The sequence below is a fragment of the Phyllobates terribilis genome, unplaced genomic scaffold, assembly GCF_046119375.1.
Source record: "Phyllobates terribilis strain yellow unplaced genomic scaffold, ASM4611937v1 Scaffold_2__4_contigs__length_985480577, whole genome shotgun sequence".
NCBI classification, from domain to species: Eukaryota; Metazoa; Chordata; class Amphibia; order Anura; family Dendrobatidae; genus Phyllobates; species Phyllobates terribilis.
In genome coordinates, this window is record NW_027362762.1 from 664,631,539 (window position 1) to 664,652,370 (window position 20,832).

General features: G+C 42.3%; 1 protein-coding gene across 4 annotated transcripts in view; it reads left to right on the forward strand.

Annotated features, from left to right (window-relative positions):
* Positions 1-912: 912 nt before the first annotated feature.
* AHCYL1 (adenosylhomocysteinase like 1) overlaps positions 913-20,832 on the forward strand; it is a 64,345-nt gene continuing 44,425 nt past the window's right edge. For 2 of the 4 annotated variants that reach the window (XM_073666835.1, XM_073666837.1), the window contains exons 1-5: positions 913-1,184; positions 12,975-13,086; positions 15,497-15,640; positions 15,750-15,850; positions 16,239-16,341. In XM_073666835.1, the coding sequence (XP_073522936.1) occupies positions 1,095-1,184; positions 12,975-13,086; positions 15,497-15,640; positions 15,750-15,850; positions 16,239-16,341 (550 nt within the window). In that variant the 5' untranslated portion in view covers positions 913-1,094. The remainder of the gene's footprint in view (positions 1,185-12,974; positions 13,087-15,496; positions 15,641-15,749; positions 15,851-16,238; positions 16,342-20,832) is intronic. The other 2 variants (XM_073666836.1, XM_073666838.1) reach the window with 1 other exon arrangement.

A 20,832-nucleotide genomic window follows, 5' to 3' on the forward strand; every position in this document is an offset into this window, starting at 1 on the left:
CATTGCAAATCTTATCCCAGCATTTCCTATGACATTTTGTAAAATCTGTGCACAGGATCAGGATTTTTCCAGACTGAATTTCATGTGCAGAAAAAGAAGCAGCATGTCCATTCTTTGTGCATTTTGGCCTCCGTTTTTCCAATACAATGCATTGGAAAAAACGCATGGCAAATCCGTATGCAAAAACGCACAAAAACAGATGAAAACGCATCAAAAACTGCGGATTTTCTGCAGTGTTTCTGCTGCCAAGAGGTACAGAACCTTGCAGAATTTCTGCAAGCAATTCTTGATCGTGCGACATATCCTTACGCAAACAAGCTCTGCAGGACTATTCCAGCCATCATGTCACTAGTCCGTGGCCATAGTACTAGCCCTGAGAACCTCCTCACCGGCCAGAATCCTGCGCTTCTTAGTATGCCCGGTGCGCCATCATCATTGCGGTGTGATGCATATATGACGACTCACGGCTTCTACCAATCAGAAGAGGCACTGGGGCAGGCAGGGGGTTCGCAGGGCTCTGCGCTGATGGCCATGGACTACCGATGTGGCTACGTGAACAGGGTCCTGTACATTTGATTGGTCAACTCTTGTGAACACCATTGATGTCACCACTATCTCCAGTAGTGCCCTGCAGCGATCACCTGATGGTGGTTGGGGCACAGAAATCAATGGAGATCCAGCTAAGCATTAAAAGTGTAGAAGGTAATACTTATTTGCTTAATTTATACAATGATAGTAAAGAAAATCATGGAGCTAGTGGAATGCCCCGGTAAGACACAGCATATTCTATCTAACATCACGGTAACGTACGAGTACTTCTGCTATAAGCAGGTTCCAGGGCCACAAGTCTGCCATGTACAATTTCCGGGAAATGACAGCAGTTGACAGCGATTAGCTGCGTCTCTTCAGCGCCCTCTAGCGCTCACTTCCACCAGCGCATTGCCCACACCACACAGCGGCTCCGCTTGCCAGGCTCTGACGCGATGAGGTAACACGCTGCCGTGACGTCCATTCCTCCCGGTGCTGCTGTCACTGATTCCGGTAGTAAGAACCTTCCTCTACTGTACTTGTAAGGACACGTGCCCTTAAGCAAGATGTCGTCCCCAGACGCTATTGCACCTGACGAAGCAGAGGCGTCCAACAGATTCTCCTTCATGGCTGCGGTCAGCAAGACCCCAAAGAAGGTAATGACGTCACTTGGCCATTTGCCACACCCCCAGGAGCTGATGGGCGTGTGCGTCATACTCACCTGTCCCGCGGGTGTCAGGGTCGTTTTTTTCCGTTCCCCTCCCGTGTTGTGATGGCTCTAGGATGAGCTGGAGATATCACCTTCTGTACAGTGCAAGTGGCAGGGGCTGACATCAGTGCAGAGCAGTGATGGGGCAGTCACTAAGCCCCCTGTGCCTGGTAATGAGAGTGTTAATTACAGTAATGAGCCCTTCTCATAGCTGATGGCAGCAGGCCTGTGTGCTATGTAATGGATCACTATAGCAACGCATATAAGGACCGGTCAGATGGACACCTGCACAATGGAGAATAGCGGGTTGTGTGGTCAGTGTGCCAAGCGTGGCACATACAGTGTATCCGCCCATGTGTTATATACTGCGGTAGTGTATCCGCCCATGTGTTATATACTGCGGTAGTGTATCCTCCCATGTGTCATATACAACGGTAGCGTATCTGCCCGTGTGTCATATACAACGGTAGCGTAGCCGCCCGTGTGTTATGCACAACGGTAGCGTAGCCGCCCACGTGTTATATATAATAGTAATGTATCCGTCCATTTATTTATTATATAAGTGTATTATTCCATTTAATATAATTGTGAATTAATCCTAATTGGGCATCCCCATCCACCCCAAAAAAATTCAGGCAGAGTAAGCAGGGGCTCGGGACATAGGCGCAGTATCAGAAGGGCAGACCTCACCGACTGTAGTACAACATTTCACAGTACTTCTGTCCCTATGGAAGACCCTTAGTGTTCTCACCTACTGTCCCTATGGAAGACCCTGAGTGTTCTCACTTACAGTACCCCTTTCATGACCCCAAGAGTATGATGCCCCAAAAATGCCCGCTCCACATACAGTATGATACCCCCACAGTGAATTCCCCCTCACTACCCCCCCCCTCCACACTCACAATTTGATGCCACCACAGTACCCAACACAGCATGGTGTCCTTGCAGCCCCCCCCCCCCACCCCAACACACCATGGTGTCCTTACAGCCCCCCAACACAGCATGGTGCCACTACAGTGTCCCCCCACAGTATAATGTCCCCATATTGGCTCTATATGAATTATGAGGCCCCACTGTGACCCCCAACGTAGTTTTATGTCTCCACAGTCCTCACAAAGTGTGATGCCCATACAGTGACCTTCCTCACAAAATAATGGCCTCCAAAGCCCCCACACACAATCTGATGGACTGCACAGCCCTCCATACATTATGATTATCCCCACAAAAAAGTATGATTCCTCCACAGTCCCCTCACATACACAATATGACGCCCCTGCTAACCCCTCACCCACTGACTGATGAAATATAAATAATCACATAGTCCCGTCCCCCTAATGCTCTTGTGTATGCAGCGTGTGGACTGAGGTCCCACAAAGCAGGCGCTGTCTAGTGACGTCATCGCGCCTGCTGAACTGAGACTCGCCACTACCTTACCCTAACTTATGGGCCCCACGTGGTCGGCTGCTATTAGCAGTGGTCACTGAATTTATTCAATTTATGATATATAACAATTATCATTCCATTATGTATTACAATAGTGTATTCCTCCATTAATTTTATTATAGTGATTCATTTCAATTGCTTATTTTATAATCATTTTGCATTGTAAAGGGTGAAACAACATCTCGATTTACGTTACGGATATTCTCAACAGCATGAGATTTCTAAAAACTCTCAAGCACAACAGTGCTGCCATAAATGCTGCATTTGCACCTTGTAGGAGCACTCTTAGGCCCACGTGCACATGTTCAGTATTTGGTCAGTTTTTTATATCAGTATGTGTAAGTCAAAACCAGGAGTGGAACAATCAGAGGAAAAGTATAATAGAAATACATCACCACTTCTGCATTTATCACCCACTCCTGGTTTTGGCTTACAAATACTGAGGTAAAAAACTGACCAGATACTGAACGTGTGAATGTGGCCTTAGGCTATGTGCACACGTAGCGATTTTGATGCGTTTTCGCTGCGGAAACGCTTGTTAATGGATCTGCCAGCTATTACAATGGTAATCCTGATGTGCTGTGCACATGATGTGGAAATTTCCGCTCAGGATTACCATTGTGGAAAAAACCCGCAGCATGTCAATTGTGCTCGCGTTTCCGCTGCAAATTCGCGCCCATTGAATTTAATTGAACCACAGCAAATACGCAGATATAATGTTTACACCTGCATATATGCTGCGTTTCAATTAAAGCCAATGGGCGGTGAAACACGCTGCAGGTGGTAGGCGGGTCGGCTGATGAGAATAAGGTTTTTATTATTTTGTTTTATTTTTTTTTACTGCCAGTGGTTCCCGGCTTGGCTGAGGAGAGTACTACTCCCCTCATCCGACCGCCACTCCCGCTGATCACAGCAAGAACGGTGCTTCTGAGGGGAGCAGTAGTCTCCTCAGCCGAGCCGGGAACCACTGGCAGAAAAAAAAAATGTAAAAAATAAAATAAAAAACCTTATTCTCATCTGTCCGGCGATGTCCCCTGGCGATATTGTCCTCCCGGCGGCTCGCGGTACACTGCCGGGAGCGCGCTCGCTCCCAGTAGTGTACTGCACTGCCAGGACCTGCGGTCACATGAGCTCTCAGCTGATCTTCACGTGACCTCACCGTGGGAACATTCTCAAGAATGTTCCTACCAGTACTGGTGGTGAGCTCAAGGGGGCTGGTCAGCTGATCTTCAGCTGATGAACCCCAGTGACCTCACTCCTGCAGCAGCAATGTACACTGACAGGGGTGATTTTACATTCCTGTCAGTATACATTACTATCTTCTACAGCAGTGACATCAGTGATTGCTGATGTCACTGCTGTAGAAGTGACACGGATCACCGACCACTTTACTGCTCGGATAGTAATGGGGGTGTCTTATAGATGCCCTCCATTAATAACCTGGGCTTCACGTCAGCCGCCAATACAAGGCTGACGTGAACCCCAATCCCATTACCCCACTTGCCACCACTACAGGACAAAGCCATGTTTGGCTCATCTTATTTATGCGCCATTTCTGGAACTGCTGAGGGGTGATATTATTAGCTGCAGAGGGGGCTAGTATCCATGGCCCCTTCCCTGGCTAATAATATCAGCCTGCAGCTATCTTTTTAGTCTTTTCTGGTTAGATTTTATAGGGGGACCCTACTTCAATTTTTTTCCGGGGTCACCCTGTAATCTAGCCAGTAAAGGCTAAACAAACAGCTGTGGGCTGATATTAATAGCCAGGGAACATTGTTGGCTAATGGCCCCTTCCCCGGCTACTAATATCAGCCATCAGCAGTCGGCTTTCCCTCTGCTGGTTATAAAAATGATGTGGGAGCCCACGCCATGTTTTTTTTTTAATTTTAAGCTCTGTGCCCACGAACCCGACGTAGCAGCGCTTTGGACGCATATTTTTGCTGCGTCCAAAACGTTGCATTCTATTGAACGCAGGTAAATCCGCATGTGTTCACTGAACCATGCGGATTTACCACATTCAATACTTTCTAGTGGTCACATTTCTGTTGCGGAGACTAGTGACTCCGCAAGAGAATTTGACATGCTGCGGTCCTGAAAGACGTGCCGCATATCAGTGTCCACGGATGACTCGCAGCCTCAGATGCACGCATAGTGGACATGGGATTTCTAGAGATCCCATTCACTATGCTGTAACATTTTGACGCTGTATCAACACACAGCGTCAAACCTGCAGCGGCTCCTGATCGTGGCGACGTACCCAAACTCACCTGCATCTTGTCAATTTATGTAGCGGACACGTTAGTCTCCGCTGCAGACTTTGACCGATTGAAGTGTCATTATATGTGGTGGATTCACATGTACCGACAACAAAAGTGCGGCATTAGAACACAGCGTTTTGGACACACCAAAAATATGCTGCTTCCAAAGTGCTGCTGAGTGCTGATCGGGGGGACGTAGCGGCTAACGAAACAGCTGTGAGCTGTTAATAATAGCCAAGGACCATGTTTGCCTAATGGCACCTTCCTAGGTTAAAAATAGCAGCTCTCAGCTGCCCCAGAAATTACATAAATGGAAATGCTAGTGACATTGGGGAATGGGATTAGCTGACACTTAGCTCTTTTATTTGGTGATGACAAGGTGTCAATCACCAAACCTAATTAAAGTAAAGAGTTAAATAAACACACAGACACAGAGTAAACACTGTATTTGAAATACAACATTCTTTAATCATTTAAATTAACCAATATACTCACCCCAGTTCTGACGGTAATCCAAGGGTTTAAGCAATGTCCCGCCAAATAACTTTATTTAGCTCCAAAAAGCATTCATTGATGTACAAAAACCGCATACAAAATGCGGCAAAAACTCACACGGAAATTTCTGTGTCAAATCCTGAACGTGTGCACATAGCCTTAGGCTGGGTTCATTTGTATTTCCCTGTAGTTCCGTGGCGAATACAGGTGGGGGGGATTTATCAAGCACCCACTGTTGGTACCCCGTCCCAGGACAGAGCCTGTGTCAGTTCCAAGTGACTTGCCACGTGTTAGACTTGGTTCATATTTCCAGTTATAATCTGTTTGTAAAGGATCCAGTATTAAAAAAAAAATGGATCCTTTACTAGCGGATGAAAAAACAGATGCAGAATTAAAACCAAAGTTTTAAAACAAACACTTTAATTTCCATTTTGCCTCCATTTTTGTTCCCGGTGTAACATCTATTTTTACTAGCAATGTCTCTAAACACCTCTAATGTTCTGGGCAAGGGCAGCCCTATAGAACAGATCTGATGACACAATGCATGACCATCAGTCATGATCCACTTCCCATAGCCTTCTGTGTTAAAAAAAAAAAAAAAACTGATCCATTACTGTTTTTTTGGCTGGAGAAAAAAGTTTGCAGACTGATCCAGTTAATAAATGATTTGCAACTGGAAAGGAGGCAAACGGAAGTCATTTTATGACACGTCTGTTTCCATTTAAATGACCGAATCCTGTACTGTATTTCCGTTTTTATGTCCCCAAAAATGATCTGAAAGCGGAAGTAACTACTGGACATATGAGCAGAGCCTTAGAGAAAATAGAAGATATCCAGCATTTGTCCAAGCAGTGATTAAAAAAAATATGTATTTATTGTTCCATGTCTGAAAAAATGTATATATTGAACAGTACAGGACATCCTGAAAGTAAGAAGCTAAGGTGGTTTGCACCTATCAACACTTTCAAAGTGTCAATTAGTCTGGGATGTCCTGTACTTTTTACTACATACATTTTTTTATTTAGATATGGAACCATAAAGATTACATGATTTTTTCAGTCAAGTGCTGGATAACTTCTATTTTCTCTAACAAGTGGAAATTTATCAAGAGCTTTGCGTGAATTCTGCGGAAAACACACTGACCGCTCCTGACTGCGATTCAGCTGCTCCTCATCAACAGAGCAGCTCTTCTTATTCCGGGCTGCTCTGTCAACGGGGCGTGACTTCCGACATCATGCTGATTGCCCAACTGCGGGGAGCCGGCTGTCATCTGGGAGCCGGCTGTCAATCACCATGATATCAGCAGTGATGCCTCGTCAACAGAGGAGAGCGGAAGAGAAGCCGATGGTCTGTCGACGTGACATCAGCAGATGCTGTTGAATTGCCAGCAGGAGCTGTCTGTGCCAGCATAGATCTGTGCCAACAGGAGCTGTTTGTGCCAGCAGAGATCGGCATCGGGCCCAACAGGCTGGTAGGTAGTAACTACGGTAATTAGTTCTAGGCTCATAGTTATTTCTTAGGCACATTGTAAAAAAAATAGTCCCGGTTAACCCCTTTAATTGAAAGTGTTGAAATCATAAAAATCAAATTATAAATTGACATGCTGTGAACTTGACAGTCTGCACCACGTCAAACTCCACACCAAAAAAAAAAGCTTTAGTACCGTATGTGGATAACATTTGTGCAATTTTACCGTCTTGAATAGTATTGTAATGCACTGCGGATTTTACCTGCACAAATAAAGCATGAATTTCATCAAAGTCCATATTAATTCCATCTGGTGCTGACCTTCCCTTAAAGGGATTCTGTCAGCACAGGATGACTGTTCAAACCAAGTCCAGGCGCTCGGTGCTTCATGGCGCGGCCAATCTTTTAAGTACACCTTCCCACCTGCTTGTCTTTCATCTATACCCACCCTTCTCTGGCCCTATGAAGCCACAGCTGTCAATCAAAGAAGAGGTGAGGTGGAGATGCAGGGACAACAAGCAGATGAGAAGGTTTATATAAATGATTGGACCCGCTGTTAAGCACCGAGCCGCATGACTTAGTGTAAACAGTCATTCTGTGCTGACAGAGTCCCTTTAAAAGGCTGGAGCCCATTGCATTCTGTTACAGTTTATCAGGTCTGATGTTTGCTGAGCTTATGAAATCGAAATAACCTTGCACACTGTATGCTGTCTGGCATTTTTCTGATACTATATTGTATAGACGAACCCTTGAGGAAACAGCACAAGTTGTATAACTTGATTAATAGAGTTGTGCGCAGTGCAAGCCTTCAATAGAAAGTAATAATGAAGGTTGAAGTGAGAGACCTATAATGTCCGGTCCACTGAGCTATGCTGAATAACAAGAATATTATCCCATAGCTGATTAGCAGGAATACTCCTTGGACTGATGGCTGTCATTATATATAGGCACATAGATCTTATGTGCCTATATAGGCCATTAGATCTTATGTGATAATCATTTGCTCTTAAGGGAAACCTGTCGCTTGAATCATGCTGCCCAAACCACTGGGAGTAGGATTCAGAGCCTGACTTCACAACAACAGCCAGGAAGGCACTGAAGAGCCGGTCAGGGACTATGAGATAGACTAGTCCAGTGCTGCCCGCAGGCTGGCTTATCCTAGTGTTGCTAGAGGTGACGGACAGGTGTCTCCTAATGTATACACATGTCAATCACCTGGAACTGCACGGAGAAAAGCCGGCCTGGGGGCTCCGCTTAACTAGTCTATTCTATCCCTGTAGTCCCTCACCTGTTCTTCAAACTATATTTATTTTTCTTCAAACGCCGGAGTGTTTCAGAGAAAAAAATACCAGTCTGCAATCAGGCAGTTAGGTTCTGATTCATGCTGCCCGTGGTTTGGAAAGCATTAATGAAATGACAGGTTCCCTTTAACTAGGCCATGAGTAAGCCATCACTTTGTAATGGGTCAGTGCCTGACCTCTGGAGCCCCCCATCAATCCTGAGAATGAACAGTTTGCTCTGCAGCCACCAGTAAGGTGATTTCGGCCATGCTGCAGACCCATGTGCAGCCTGCGGCTTGGAGCCTTTGTTCTGTAGGGACACAGTACCATCACTTTATCAGATGGCAATAACCCTTGAAAGAGAACTAGCATGTAAGAACATACTAAAAAATAAGAAATATTGGTAGTCGTCATTATAGGCTGAGAATGAGACTTTTTTTTTCCTTTTTTGTCACACTGCCCATCTTCCCTTGGTATTTTTAATGCCCTTAGTTTGGTAGAGCTGCAGGGGTCCAGATGTTACATCTGGCATACAGACAGTTAAACAAGGGTGCACTAAACCTGTATATTAAAGGGATAGTCCAAAGCCCAAAGCAATTTTCATTCTAAATCCCTATCTATTTATTGCCATAATCTAAACTATTTTTTAATATATTTGAATTAAAAAATCCCTTTATTTCTCTAGCTACACTATCTGACTGCTTTTCAGTTTTTTTCCTACATCTTTTTGATGATGCTTCGTTTGTACATGCTGGAATACTCAAACGAAGTGTCATTAGGGAGCAGAGACTGCAGTCACTGCCTCGGCCTCTGCCCTTTCCCTGAAACGAAGCATCATCAGTAATGCTGGTTTCAGGGGGTGGGCTAGTCCCTGCCACTTTTCACTATGCGATATGCGCAAAGACACTGTTCTCTTTTGTCGCTCAGTGACAGGTCTCTGCATGCCGGATATTCTGACAATGTTCTCTGTTGCTGGCTCGTTGCTGCTGATCTGAGCCGACAACAGAGAGCGCGCTGTGATTGTGCATATTGCACAGGGGCTAGCCCATCCCCTGAAACAAGCGTCACTGATGACTCTTCGTTTCAGGGAGGGGGCAAGGGCTGCAACAGTGACCGCAGTCTCTGCTGTCCCCTGATGACACTTTATTTGAGTATCCCAGCATGCACTGGGATTCTCAAATGAAGCATCATCAAAAAGGAAGTCGGGGAAAAAATAGAAAAGCAGTCAGATAGTGTAGACAACATAAGGAAGGATAGGGAATTTTTAATGCAAGTATATTAGAAAATAGATTTGATTATGGCACTAAATAGATAGAGATTTAGAATGAAAATTAGTTTGCCTTTGGACCACCCCTTTAAGCTCTGCATACGTGTGCATTCAGTACGTGTGACAGATGTTATTTTACCATTGATCAGTATATAGGAAGGAGACGTCATTACTGCACTGTGCACAATGGGAAAAATCTGTAACATGAGCCTGCCTACATTATCCGCAAGGGATTAGGAAATCTGTAAAATCATAGACCTGTAGGTACATAATGTGCAGCTGTAGTAGAGGAAAGGTTGTGCTCCGACCATCAGAAAAAACAAATCGAAACCTCAGTGCTGCGGACAAGAGCTGCCAGAGGAGGAAGGTCACAGAGGACGATAAGCCATTTTAATTAAGCCTCTGTGTATAAATGGTGACAGAGCATTCCAGCGTCCCGCAGAGCCCGATAATGCTGTCCTGCTCGCTGTGATGACACGGAAACACCACTTGTAACAGAGTTCAATGAGACTTAAAGGGATTGTAATCCTTTATGTAACAAGTTTTATAATCTAGTGCTTCCTGGATCTAGTACATAATGTTTATAATCTTCCATGTCAGCCTCATTCATGTATCTACCTAAGATGGGATATGTACCTTATAATTAATATTGTTAGTAAAGGAAATCTGTCACCAGGTTTTTGCTATGTAATGTGTGTGCGTCATGATGTAAGGGCAGAGACCCTTATTTCAGCAATGTATCACTTATTGGACTGCTTGGTGTAGTTTGGATAGAATCCCTGCTTTCTCAAGAATTGACTCAGAATTGAGTGATTCCATAATTTTTTTCCCTCTGCTTGGTCTGAAAAAAAATTACCCTTTCTGAGTACCACATTTTTAATCTTGATTTCTTTTAGTGTTTCTTAAAGCCCTGAAGTTGCCATTTGAAATGACTCATTTTGTGCCATGTCTGTGATCTGCTTTTTTTCCACAACATTAAACAACTGAATGAACATCCTCCGAGCCCGGTGATTCCATAATTTTTGCTAGGGGTTGTATATTTTAGGAGTCAGTCCGTTTTATGCCGACTCCGACTCCACCAAAATGGACACCAACTCCACGACTCCTTTTCCACAGCCCTGCTGGCTACACCAGGACCAGGGGACCTCACAACACATTAATAGACTACCACACTACCTAATGATTCTATGTTGCTTTGGCACCTCCCAATTGGGTAGAGTGCCTTTTAAACAAGGTGCCTCCTCGCTATTGGCTGGGGGCATCTTAGCAGGTGTGCACACTGGCCTTCAAGTACAGGACAGCGCGCTGCCAGGACTTAGAACTAGACAGGAAGCACGCCGGGGTCCACGCCACTCGGCTGGGGTGGTGAGTATGCCGGGGCCCCTGCATGGAGGGAGAGGGGTGCCATGCGGGGACGCAGCGATGTAGCAACTTTTTTCCCGTGTCATTTATTATTACACACAACTTAATTTATGGTTGTCTATGGTTTGATTTATTTGCCTGTTTGGAATGAATGGGTTATTATTAACTACATCTGGTGAGAATTTCATGTCAATAGCACCTTTAGAAATATATCTACTTAGAAAATTGGTGACGAGTACAATACTTATTTCACCCATATATATATATATATATATATATATATATATATATATATATATATATATATATATATATATATATATATATAAATGAATCCGATAAGTATTTGCAGAATAAATTTCTTCACGTCTCTTGGCAGGAAAAACTCTGTGTAAAATATATGCTTTTTTTCCCCATTCATTTAAAAAATGGTGAAAAGTCACTGAAAAATTCACATGCTGCAGGTATGAAACTGCTTTATATCTACAAGAAAGAATTATAATTACAGAAATGTCATTCATTTGCAGGTACTGTGAAATGCAGCATTTCTGGTACAGAAATTTCTGCTGCAAATACTGAACGTGTGCACATGGCCTAAGACTGATCTCTTGATACCCTTGACCTACGTGCTATTTTTACGTCTTCCTTTTTCTTCCTGACTTCTTACTCATTCTGGCTGTCCATCATTTACCTGCGATATAGAATCTGCTAATGTCGTGCTTTAGTCACGCAGGATCCCTGCCCCCATGTTTGCTTTCTGAATGCTTTTTCTATAATCCGTAAGAGTCTGTGCTGCTCGCCCCATTGTTCAGACCTCTGACGGATGCTGGTTTAACTCTAGAACCTCTTTAAGCTGCTTTGGATATATTTTAAGATTTTTAGAATTTGTTAAGCATGGCTCCGGCCCATGTAGAGAGTAAGGATTATGCTCTGGTAATCCGCAGCTCCCCCTCTTGTGCTCAGTGCGATGATTCCCGTAACTGCATTACTGATGTGGGAGCACATGGATTCCAGAACGGCTCTGATTTCTCCAGAAATTCCAGAATCTCGGGAGGAATTGTACTGTGTCATAAGCCAGCATTTTACAGATTTATGTGCCTGCGCGATTTCCGTGTTTGCTGAGCTGTGTTTGCTGCCTTTCCTCCCTTTATTCTCATGTATTGTTTGGGTCATGTAGGGTATTGGCACAAATGTTCCCTGACATGATTGTTTACTCTCATGGTTTCTAATAAAATAGTTCAAGGGTAGAGTATTGGGATGTGATCAAATATACTGAAGGAGGTCGTACATATCGAGTTGGAGGGGACCTCCAGGGTCATCTGGTCCAACCCCCTGCTCAATGCAGGATCACTAAACCACCTGAGACAGATATCTGTCCAGCCTCTGTTTGAAGACCTCCATTTAAGGAGAACTCAAACCCCACCAGATGGCTTGACTGACACCAGGCTGTAAATGCTACTGCTCTTAGAGAACATGGAATAGGCAGCCACTTTTCACCTGCATAAAACCCTCCAGATAGGTTCTGAGGTCCCTCGACTTGAAGGGAACCTGCCACCTAGGTAATCGATATTTACCTGCAGATATGGGCTTAACCTGCAGGTAAATAGCATTACAATGCTGTCTGGCCACCTTACTGAAAGTGTGGCTACTGGGAGAAAATGAACTTCCTCTTGACAGTCTATGGCTATTAAGGAGTGTTGGGAATTGTAGATTCATAAACTGCTGAGCGCTGGTATTTGATACTAAGAAATGGGGTCTCAAGCAGGATATGAATATAAGTACTGGTGTACAACGTGACGGATACGATGTAGACTGGGATAGGACACAGAACATGGTGATAAAGGGCAGCAGTGACACGTAGAGCAACTAGTTACGAGTTATAGCAGTTATGACAGGTTTACGTTTTATTGACACCAAGTATACTTATATGGCCAAATAGTGCAAATACCGTCCTGAAATGTACTGCAGAGAACAGTTGTCAGGTCTGCGCTAATCTCTGCACCACCTTGAAATATACAACTGTTGGTCAAGTCTAAAAAAATGAAAAAGCAATGTATATTCAGAAATACTGACCAATTCTGTGGCTTGTCAATTATCTATATATGATCTGTGTATTTCAGACGGCCGATATATAATAAATGTGTCCATTTGTTTCTTTTCTGAAGCAGATCCAGTTTGCCGATGACCTGCAGGAGTTTAGCAGGTTTCCAACTAAGACGGGACGCAGATCTCTGTCACGCTCCATCTCTCAATCATCCACTGACAGCTATAGTTCTGGTATGTATGTGGGTGCATGTATACATGTACAGAATATATACATATATATACATATATATATATATATATATATATATATATATATACACGGTTGGTGAAGTAAGTATTGAACACCTCACCAGTATTTTAAGTAAATATATGTTTAAAGGTGCTATTGACATGAAATTCTAACTAGATGTCCATAACAACTCATACAATCCACACAGGCAAAGAAATCAAACTATAGGTGTCCATAAATTAATTTATGTGTAATAGTGAGAAATGACACAGAGAAAAAGTATTGAACTCATGAAAAAAGAGAGGTGCAAAAAGCCATGGAAAGTCATGACACCAGCTGAAATCTATCAGCAATTAGAAAGCAGTCCTGCCACTTAGTGAAAAATAATATCAGCTGGTTCAACTGATGATCTATAAAAAGATGTCTCATTGCCAAGGTGCCACACAAGAAACATCTCATGATGGGTAAAACCAGTGAGCTGTCTCAAGACCTTCGCAACCTTATTGTTGCAAAACATGCTGATGCATTTTTTACAGAACAATTTCTAAACTACTGAAGGTTCCAGTGAGCACTGTTGGGGTCATAATTCGGAAGTGGAAAGAACATAATTTCACCATAAACTAGCCACAACGAGGTGCTCCCCGCAAAATTTCAAATAGAGGAATGAAAAGAGTTGTCCAAGAGCCAAGGACCATCTGTGGACAGCTACAGAAAGACCTGGAATCAGCAAGTACAATTGTTTTAAAACTATGAATAACGCACTCAACCTCCATGGCCTGTATGCACTCTCAAGCACATGTAAAGTTTGCTCAACAGCGTTTAGACAAGCCTGTGAAATTCCGGGAGAATATAGTCTGGTCAGATGAGACCAGAATTGAACTCTTTGGATGCCATAATACACATCATGTTTGGAGACCAAAATGTACTGCATATCACCCTAAAAACACCATACCAACAGTGAAGTTTGGAAGTGGGAACATCATGGTGTGGGGCTGTTTTTAAGCATACAGCACTGGCAGACTTTATATAATTGAAGGAAGGCTGAATGGACAAATGCACTGAGACATTCTTGATACAAATCTACTGTTATCTACCAGGAATGATGAAGATGAAATGAGGGTGGAGATTTCAGCAAGAAAATAATCCCAAACACACAGCCAAGGAAACTCTCAATAGGTTTCAGAGAAAAAAATAAAACTGCTAGAATGGCCCGGCCAATCACCTGACCTGAATCCAATAGAAAATTTATGGAAGGAGCTAAAGCTCAGAGATCATAGAAGAAGCCCACAGAACCTTCAGGATTTGAAGAGTGTTTGTGTGGAAGAATGGGCCAAAATCACACCCGAGCAATGCATTCGACTAGTTTCTCCATACAGGATGTGTCTTGAAGCTGTCATCACCAACAAATGCTTTTGTATGAAGTATTAAATACATTTCAGTAAGCGTGTTCAATACAATTTCTCATTATTACAGATAACTTAATCAACAAAAAAAGTGGCAAAAAGCGTGTGTGTGAGGTCAACCTAAAGAAAGTGTTCAAAGCCTTTATACACTGTATAGACAAAGGTAAATGTAGAAAAATCTGCAAATAAGAAAACATTTTTAGGGTGTAGTTATTTTCCAAAACTGATTCTGTAAAACTCCAATCATTAATGACAGAGATAAGGAAGCAAAGAGCTCATTTCAAGAAGGTTACTGCAAGTCATGTGCATTGTTCATTTGTTACTTATAACCACTTTGATAATTAACTTGTTGTTAAACATATACTATTAATCCATAGAAAAAATATGATTATTAGCCTATATTATGTTCAGGAGCTGATACTATGAGGGGGTTTTCCCCAGGCACAGTTTGTTTAAAAAATGCGTCTTTCTCACCCTACCCTGGTCCAGCATTGAGTCTCTTTTCCGGCTCCCGGTATCTTATTGTGTGCAGCAGTGACTTCACGTTGGCAGCACTCTAGCCAATCACTGAGATCAGTGGCTTTGCCTGAGTTGTTGGCTCGTACCGCGTCAGAGCGGTTAAGTGATTGGCTGCAGCTCTATTGATGTAACATCAGCGCTGCCGACAATTACAGACACTGGTAGCAGCGAAGACTCAACGCTCGATCAGGGGATGGGTGAATAAAGCGCAGATTTTTTTTTTTTTTTTTAAAACAAAGTGCGACAGGGGACAGTGGTTTTCTTAAACCGGAAAACTCCTTTTACTTAGGCTCCAAAGTTTTTTGGGATTTCCCTTCTTCGAAGTGTCGATCATCCATCAGGCACAGCACATCCATTAAATATAGGCCTGAAAACGGTATTTCTCTTACTGTGACACTTTGTTTTCTAAGGCACACAGATACAATATAGTCCTGACAACAAATATGGCGTACATTAGATGTCATATTTATTTGCTTTGTTCTTCTGTTAGTCGCCTCCTACACAGACAGTTCAGATGATGAGACATCTCCTCGTGACAAGCAACAAACCACCTCGAAAGGCAGCAGCGACTTCTGCGTCAAGAACGTTAAGCAAGCGGAGTTTGGACGGAGAGAGATTGAAATTGCAGAGCAAGGTGATGCCTGATGTTCGGGGAGAAGCAGGGTGGAAACAGTTTTATTTACACCGAATAAAGTTTATCATTAGGTGAAATACGTCAGTATTCATCTATTTCTCATTGACAGAAATGACTGCTCTGATCTCCCTGAGAAAAAGGGCACAAGGGGAGAAACCACTAGCAGGAGCGAAGATCGTGGGATGTACACACATTACGGCACAGACTGGGGTGAGTGCACTGAAATGAAAGCTGCAGAAGGGGGTTTATTGCTTACTGACGGAACCATGGCTCCAGAAACATAAATGCTTTATTTAAATTATTTTTATTTCTTCATTTATTTGTGCATTTATTCATTTATATTTGTCTAAAACTAAAAAATTGTCCAACTTGAGACCATGCTAGTAAAGATTAATTTTATTAATATACAACTAATAATAACAGTGTAATTCTCCACTTTCAGAAAATGGGGTTGTAATATAAGTTTGGAATTCTATACTATAACCACTTGTCTAAGTAGATTTGATTTACCTTCCTGAGTGTCTCTGAACTCCTAGTAATATTAATAGTAGCCTCCTTGTATATGTGTGAGGCAGTTATATTTTTTCTTTATTTTTAGGTTCTTATTGAGACTTTGTGTGCACTTGGGGCCCAATGTCGCTGGTCCGCTTGTAATATCTACTCAACTCAAAATGAAGTAGCTGCTGCTCTGGCGGAATCAGGTAAGCGACTGGGTTATGTGTTTTAAAGCAAATCTGTCAGCAGATTTTTGCTATGGAATCTGAGAGCAGCATGATGTAGGGGTTCAAAGTCTGATTCCATTGATGTATCACTTACTGGACTGCTTGGTGTATTTTTTGATAAAATCCTGGTTTTCTCTGCTGTAGATGTAGTCCTGGTCTTCTCTGCTGTAGATGTAGCAGTGCTACATCCTGGTTTTCTCTGCTGTAGATTTAGCAGTGCTGCATCCTGGTTTTCTCTGCTGTAGATGTAGTCCAGTTTTTCTCTGCTGTAGATGTAGCAGTGCTATATCCTGGTTTTCTCTGCTGTAGATGTAGCAGTGCCACATCTTGGTTTTCTCTGCTGTAGATTTAGCAGTGCTACATTCTGGTTTTCTCTGCTGTAGATTTAGCAGTGCTGCATCCTGGTTTTCTCTGCTGTAGATTTAGCAGTGCTGCATCCTGGTTTTCTCTGCTGTAGATGTAGTCCAGGTTTTCTCTGCTGTAGATGTAGCATTGCTACATCCTGGTTTTCTCTGCTGTAGATGTAGCATTGCTACATCCTGGTTTTCTCTGCTGTAGATGTAGCAGTGCTACATCCTGGTTTTCTCTGCTGACAGATTCCCTTTACATAGAGTTTCTGAGAATTTTAATATATTCTTTAGGCACCTTTAAAATGAAAACCAATATAACTTTTGCCTGTTCTCTCACCAGTACTTGTAAAGCAAAAAGTATAAATGATTGCTAAATAATCGGGCTAAACAGAAAAATAGAAATATTTTAGCCACAGTCAACATTTACATCCCAATTCGTGGAAGGTGTTAAATCCCCATCTTGATCTGACTATGAATTTCCACAAAACTTCCCAGGAATACCCTCTTTCATGCTAATCTTCATAAGCCTCAAACTATTTTATGGGGAAATAACACATAAGCCTGTTCACAGTATTACTAAAGTGTGACAGATAGAAGACAGCCCGAACCTAGAGCCTCCATATTTCATTATTTTGAAACCATCTGTGTATAAGTTGCACAGTGCCAGTCTTTGTATACTTGACTGCAGTGTGATGACATGCTGTACATTGACACGTGACACAGTATATCAGTATAGATTATACATCACCGCCACAGTGATCAGTCTGACTCCATCGTTTCAGCTTAGTATAGAAAGATGGATTTCTGATGGAGTAGTGGGGGATTTCAAAGGTCAGTATGGAACTATTATTAATTTTTAATACACATACAGTACAGTGCAAATGTTTTAGGCTGATGTGGAAAAAATGTTCCAAGGTAAAATTGCTTAAAAAAATAAAAGTGTTAATGGTTTATTTTTATCAATTATCAAAAGGGAATGAGCAAAAGAAATTTAGATCAAATCATTATTGGGTGTCACCTCTCTTTACCTTCAGAACAGCATCAATTCTTCTAGGTACGCTTGTATACAGTTCTTGAAGAAACTTGGCAGGGAGGTTTTTCCAAACATCTTGGAGAACTAACCACAGATTTTCTGTGGATATAGCTTTGCGCAAATTCTTCTGTTGCTTCATGTAATCACAGACAGAATCAATGATGTTGAGATCTGTGGTCTGTGGGGGCCATATCATCAGTTCCATGACTTTTTTTCATGTCACAGGTCATACAGCATAGCAAGACTGAGTACAGCAATAAGACAGAAGGTAGTTATAATGCATCAGCAAGGTCTCTCCCTGGCATACACTTCAAGGCAGATTAGGGTTTTAAGATGTGCTGTTCAAGCTCTTTTGAAGAAGCTCCAAGAAATGGTTAATTTTGAGGACTGTAGATGCAGGGGGTGATCAAGGAAACTTAGTGCAGCAAATGAAAGACACATTATGCTTACTCGAATTTGAAATCAGAAGATGTCCACAAGTGCCACCAGCTCAGAACTGGCAGCAGTGGTACTCAGTTCGGTGAAGTTAGGCCAGAAGTGGTCTTTACGGAAGAATTGCAGTTAAAAACCCTACATCCAACATGGAAACCAGGTCATGTGACTCAACTATGCAAGAAAACTTAGGGCTCTAGGGTGCCGAAAAATGGCAGCAGATGCTCTGGACTGATGAGTCAAAATATAAACCATCTGGCTGTAACAGAAGGCAGTTTGTTTGCTGCAGGGCAGGAGAGCAGATCAAGTACAATAATGAGTGTCTGTACACAACAGTGAAGCAAAGAAACAGTGCAGGCAACAGTGAAGCATGGTGGAGGTTCATTGTAAATTTGGGGCTGCATTTCAGCAAATAGCATTCTGGATTTTTTCAAGATTAATAGTGTCCTCAATGCTGATAAATACAGACAAATACGTATCCATCATGCAATACCATCAGGGATTGTGTTCAAATTTATTGCACAGCAGGACAACAACCCCAAACATACAGCTAGTGTCATTAAAAATTATCTTCGGGGTAAAGAAGAACAAGGCTTCCTGGAAGTGATGATATGGCCCCAGCAGAGCCCTTATCTCAACATTGAGTCTGTGTAGTCTTACATGAAAAAGCAGAAGGATTTGTGTAAACTTACATTCACAGAAGATCTGTGGTTAGTTCTACAAGATGTTTGGAACAACCTCCCTGCTGAGATCCTTCAAAAACTGTCTGCAAGTGTATCCAGAAGAACTGATGCTGTTTTAAAGGTAAATCATGGTCACATCAAATGTTGATTTGATAGATTTCTCTTTTGTTCTTTCAATTTTTTTTATTGATAAACATAAACAATTAACACTTTTATTTTTGAAAGCACTAACTTTGCAGCATGTTTTCCACACTTGCTGAAAACGTTTTCACTGTGCTAACTTCTAATTCTTTTAACTTATGTATTATTGTATAAATAAGTACTAAATACTGTGGCTTGCAAAAGTATTCACCCCTCCATTGGCATTTTTCATGTTTTGTTACCTCACAACCTGGAATTTTACTGTTGTTTTTTTTTTGAGGGTTTGCATCAGTTCATGTAAAGAACATACCTACAACTGTGAACATTTTTTTGTGAAGCAAACAGCAAATAGGACAAAATAACTGAAAATTTAAGTGTGCATAACTATTCACCCCCTAAAGTCAGTACTTGTAGAGCCTCCTTTTATGACAATTACAGCTGCAAGTTGCTTTGGATAAGACACTAGAATTTTTGTCCATTTCGGAAGGGAAAACTGCTCCAGCCCCTTCAAGTTAGATCGTTTCGTCTGTTGAACATCAATCTTCAAGTCTGACCACACATTCTCAATTGGATTAAGGTCTGGGCTTTGACTAAGCCACTCCAAAATATTTAGATTTTTCCCCTTAAACCACTCGAGTGTTGCTTTAGCAGTATGCTTTGGGTCATTGTCTTGTTGGAAGGTGAACCTCTGTCCCAGTCTCAAATCACTGCCAGGGTGAAACAGGTTTTGCTCAAGAATATCCCTGTATTTCGCACCATGTACCTTCCCCTCGACTCGGACCATTTTCCCTATCCCTGCTGCCGAAAAACATCTCTACAACCTGATGCTGCCACCACCATTTTTCACTGTAGGGAAGGTGTTCTTGGTTTGGCGCCAGACATAGCAGTTACCTTGGTGGCTAAAAAGTTAAATTTTGGTCTCATCTGACCACAACTTCTTCCTCCATACATTTGGGGAGTCTCCCACATGTCTATTGACAAACTCAAAATGAGCCTTACAATTTTTGTGTGTAAGTAAAGGCTTTTTTCTGCCCACTCTGCCATAAAGGCCATCTCTATGGAGTGTACAGCTTATTGTGGTTGTATGAACAGATACTCCAGTCTCTGCTTGGAAACTCTTCAGCTCTTTCAGTGTTAGCTTTGGTCTCTGTGCTGCATCTCTGATTAATGCCCTCCTTGCCTGGGTTGAGAGTTTTGGTGGGCGGCCCTCTCTTTGCACATTTGTTGTGGTATCATGTTCTTTCCATTTGAAGATAATGGATTTGATGGTGCTCCAGGGGACCATCAGAGATTGGGATATTTTTTTTATAACCCATCCCTGACTTGTTCTTATCAACAACTTTGTCCTTGACTTGTTTAGAGATCTCCTTGGTCTTCATGGTGTTGTTTGGTTAGTAGTGCCTCTTGCTTAATGGTGTTGCAGCCTCTGTGGCCTTTCAGAACTTATTTATACAATAATACATAAGTTAAAAGAATTATGGTCTTGACTCAGCACCTTTACGAATTAGCTCATTGAGGAGGAGTCAGATATTTGAAGCTCATGAATGTGACATGACAAGAATCAGTAATCTATTCCGACATCCTAAATCTGTGATGACACAGCAAGTTACCATTTGTACCATAAGCAAATACAAAATTTGGTTTAGATTATCATACATAAACAGGCTGATGTGACTGGCCTAGATTGCACAGTCTTCCACTCTTAGTGATATATTCAGTGCATCACTCATAGAGGATGTTCCGGGAAGTTTTTAAAAATCTGGCAAAATTGAACAGCTTTTTCTGGTTCTGCAGACTCAAACTTTATTTCTTTACCCTGACTAGCCCCCCA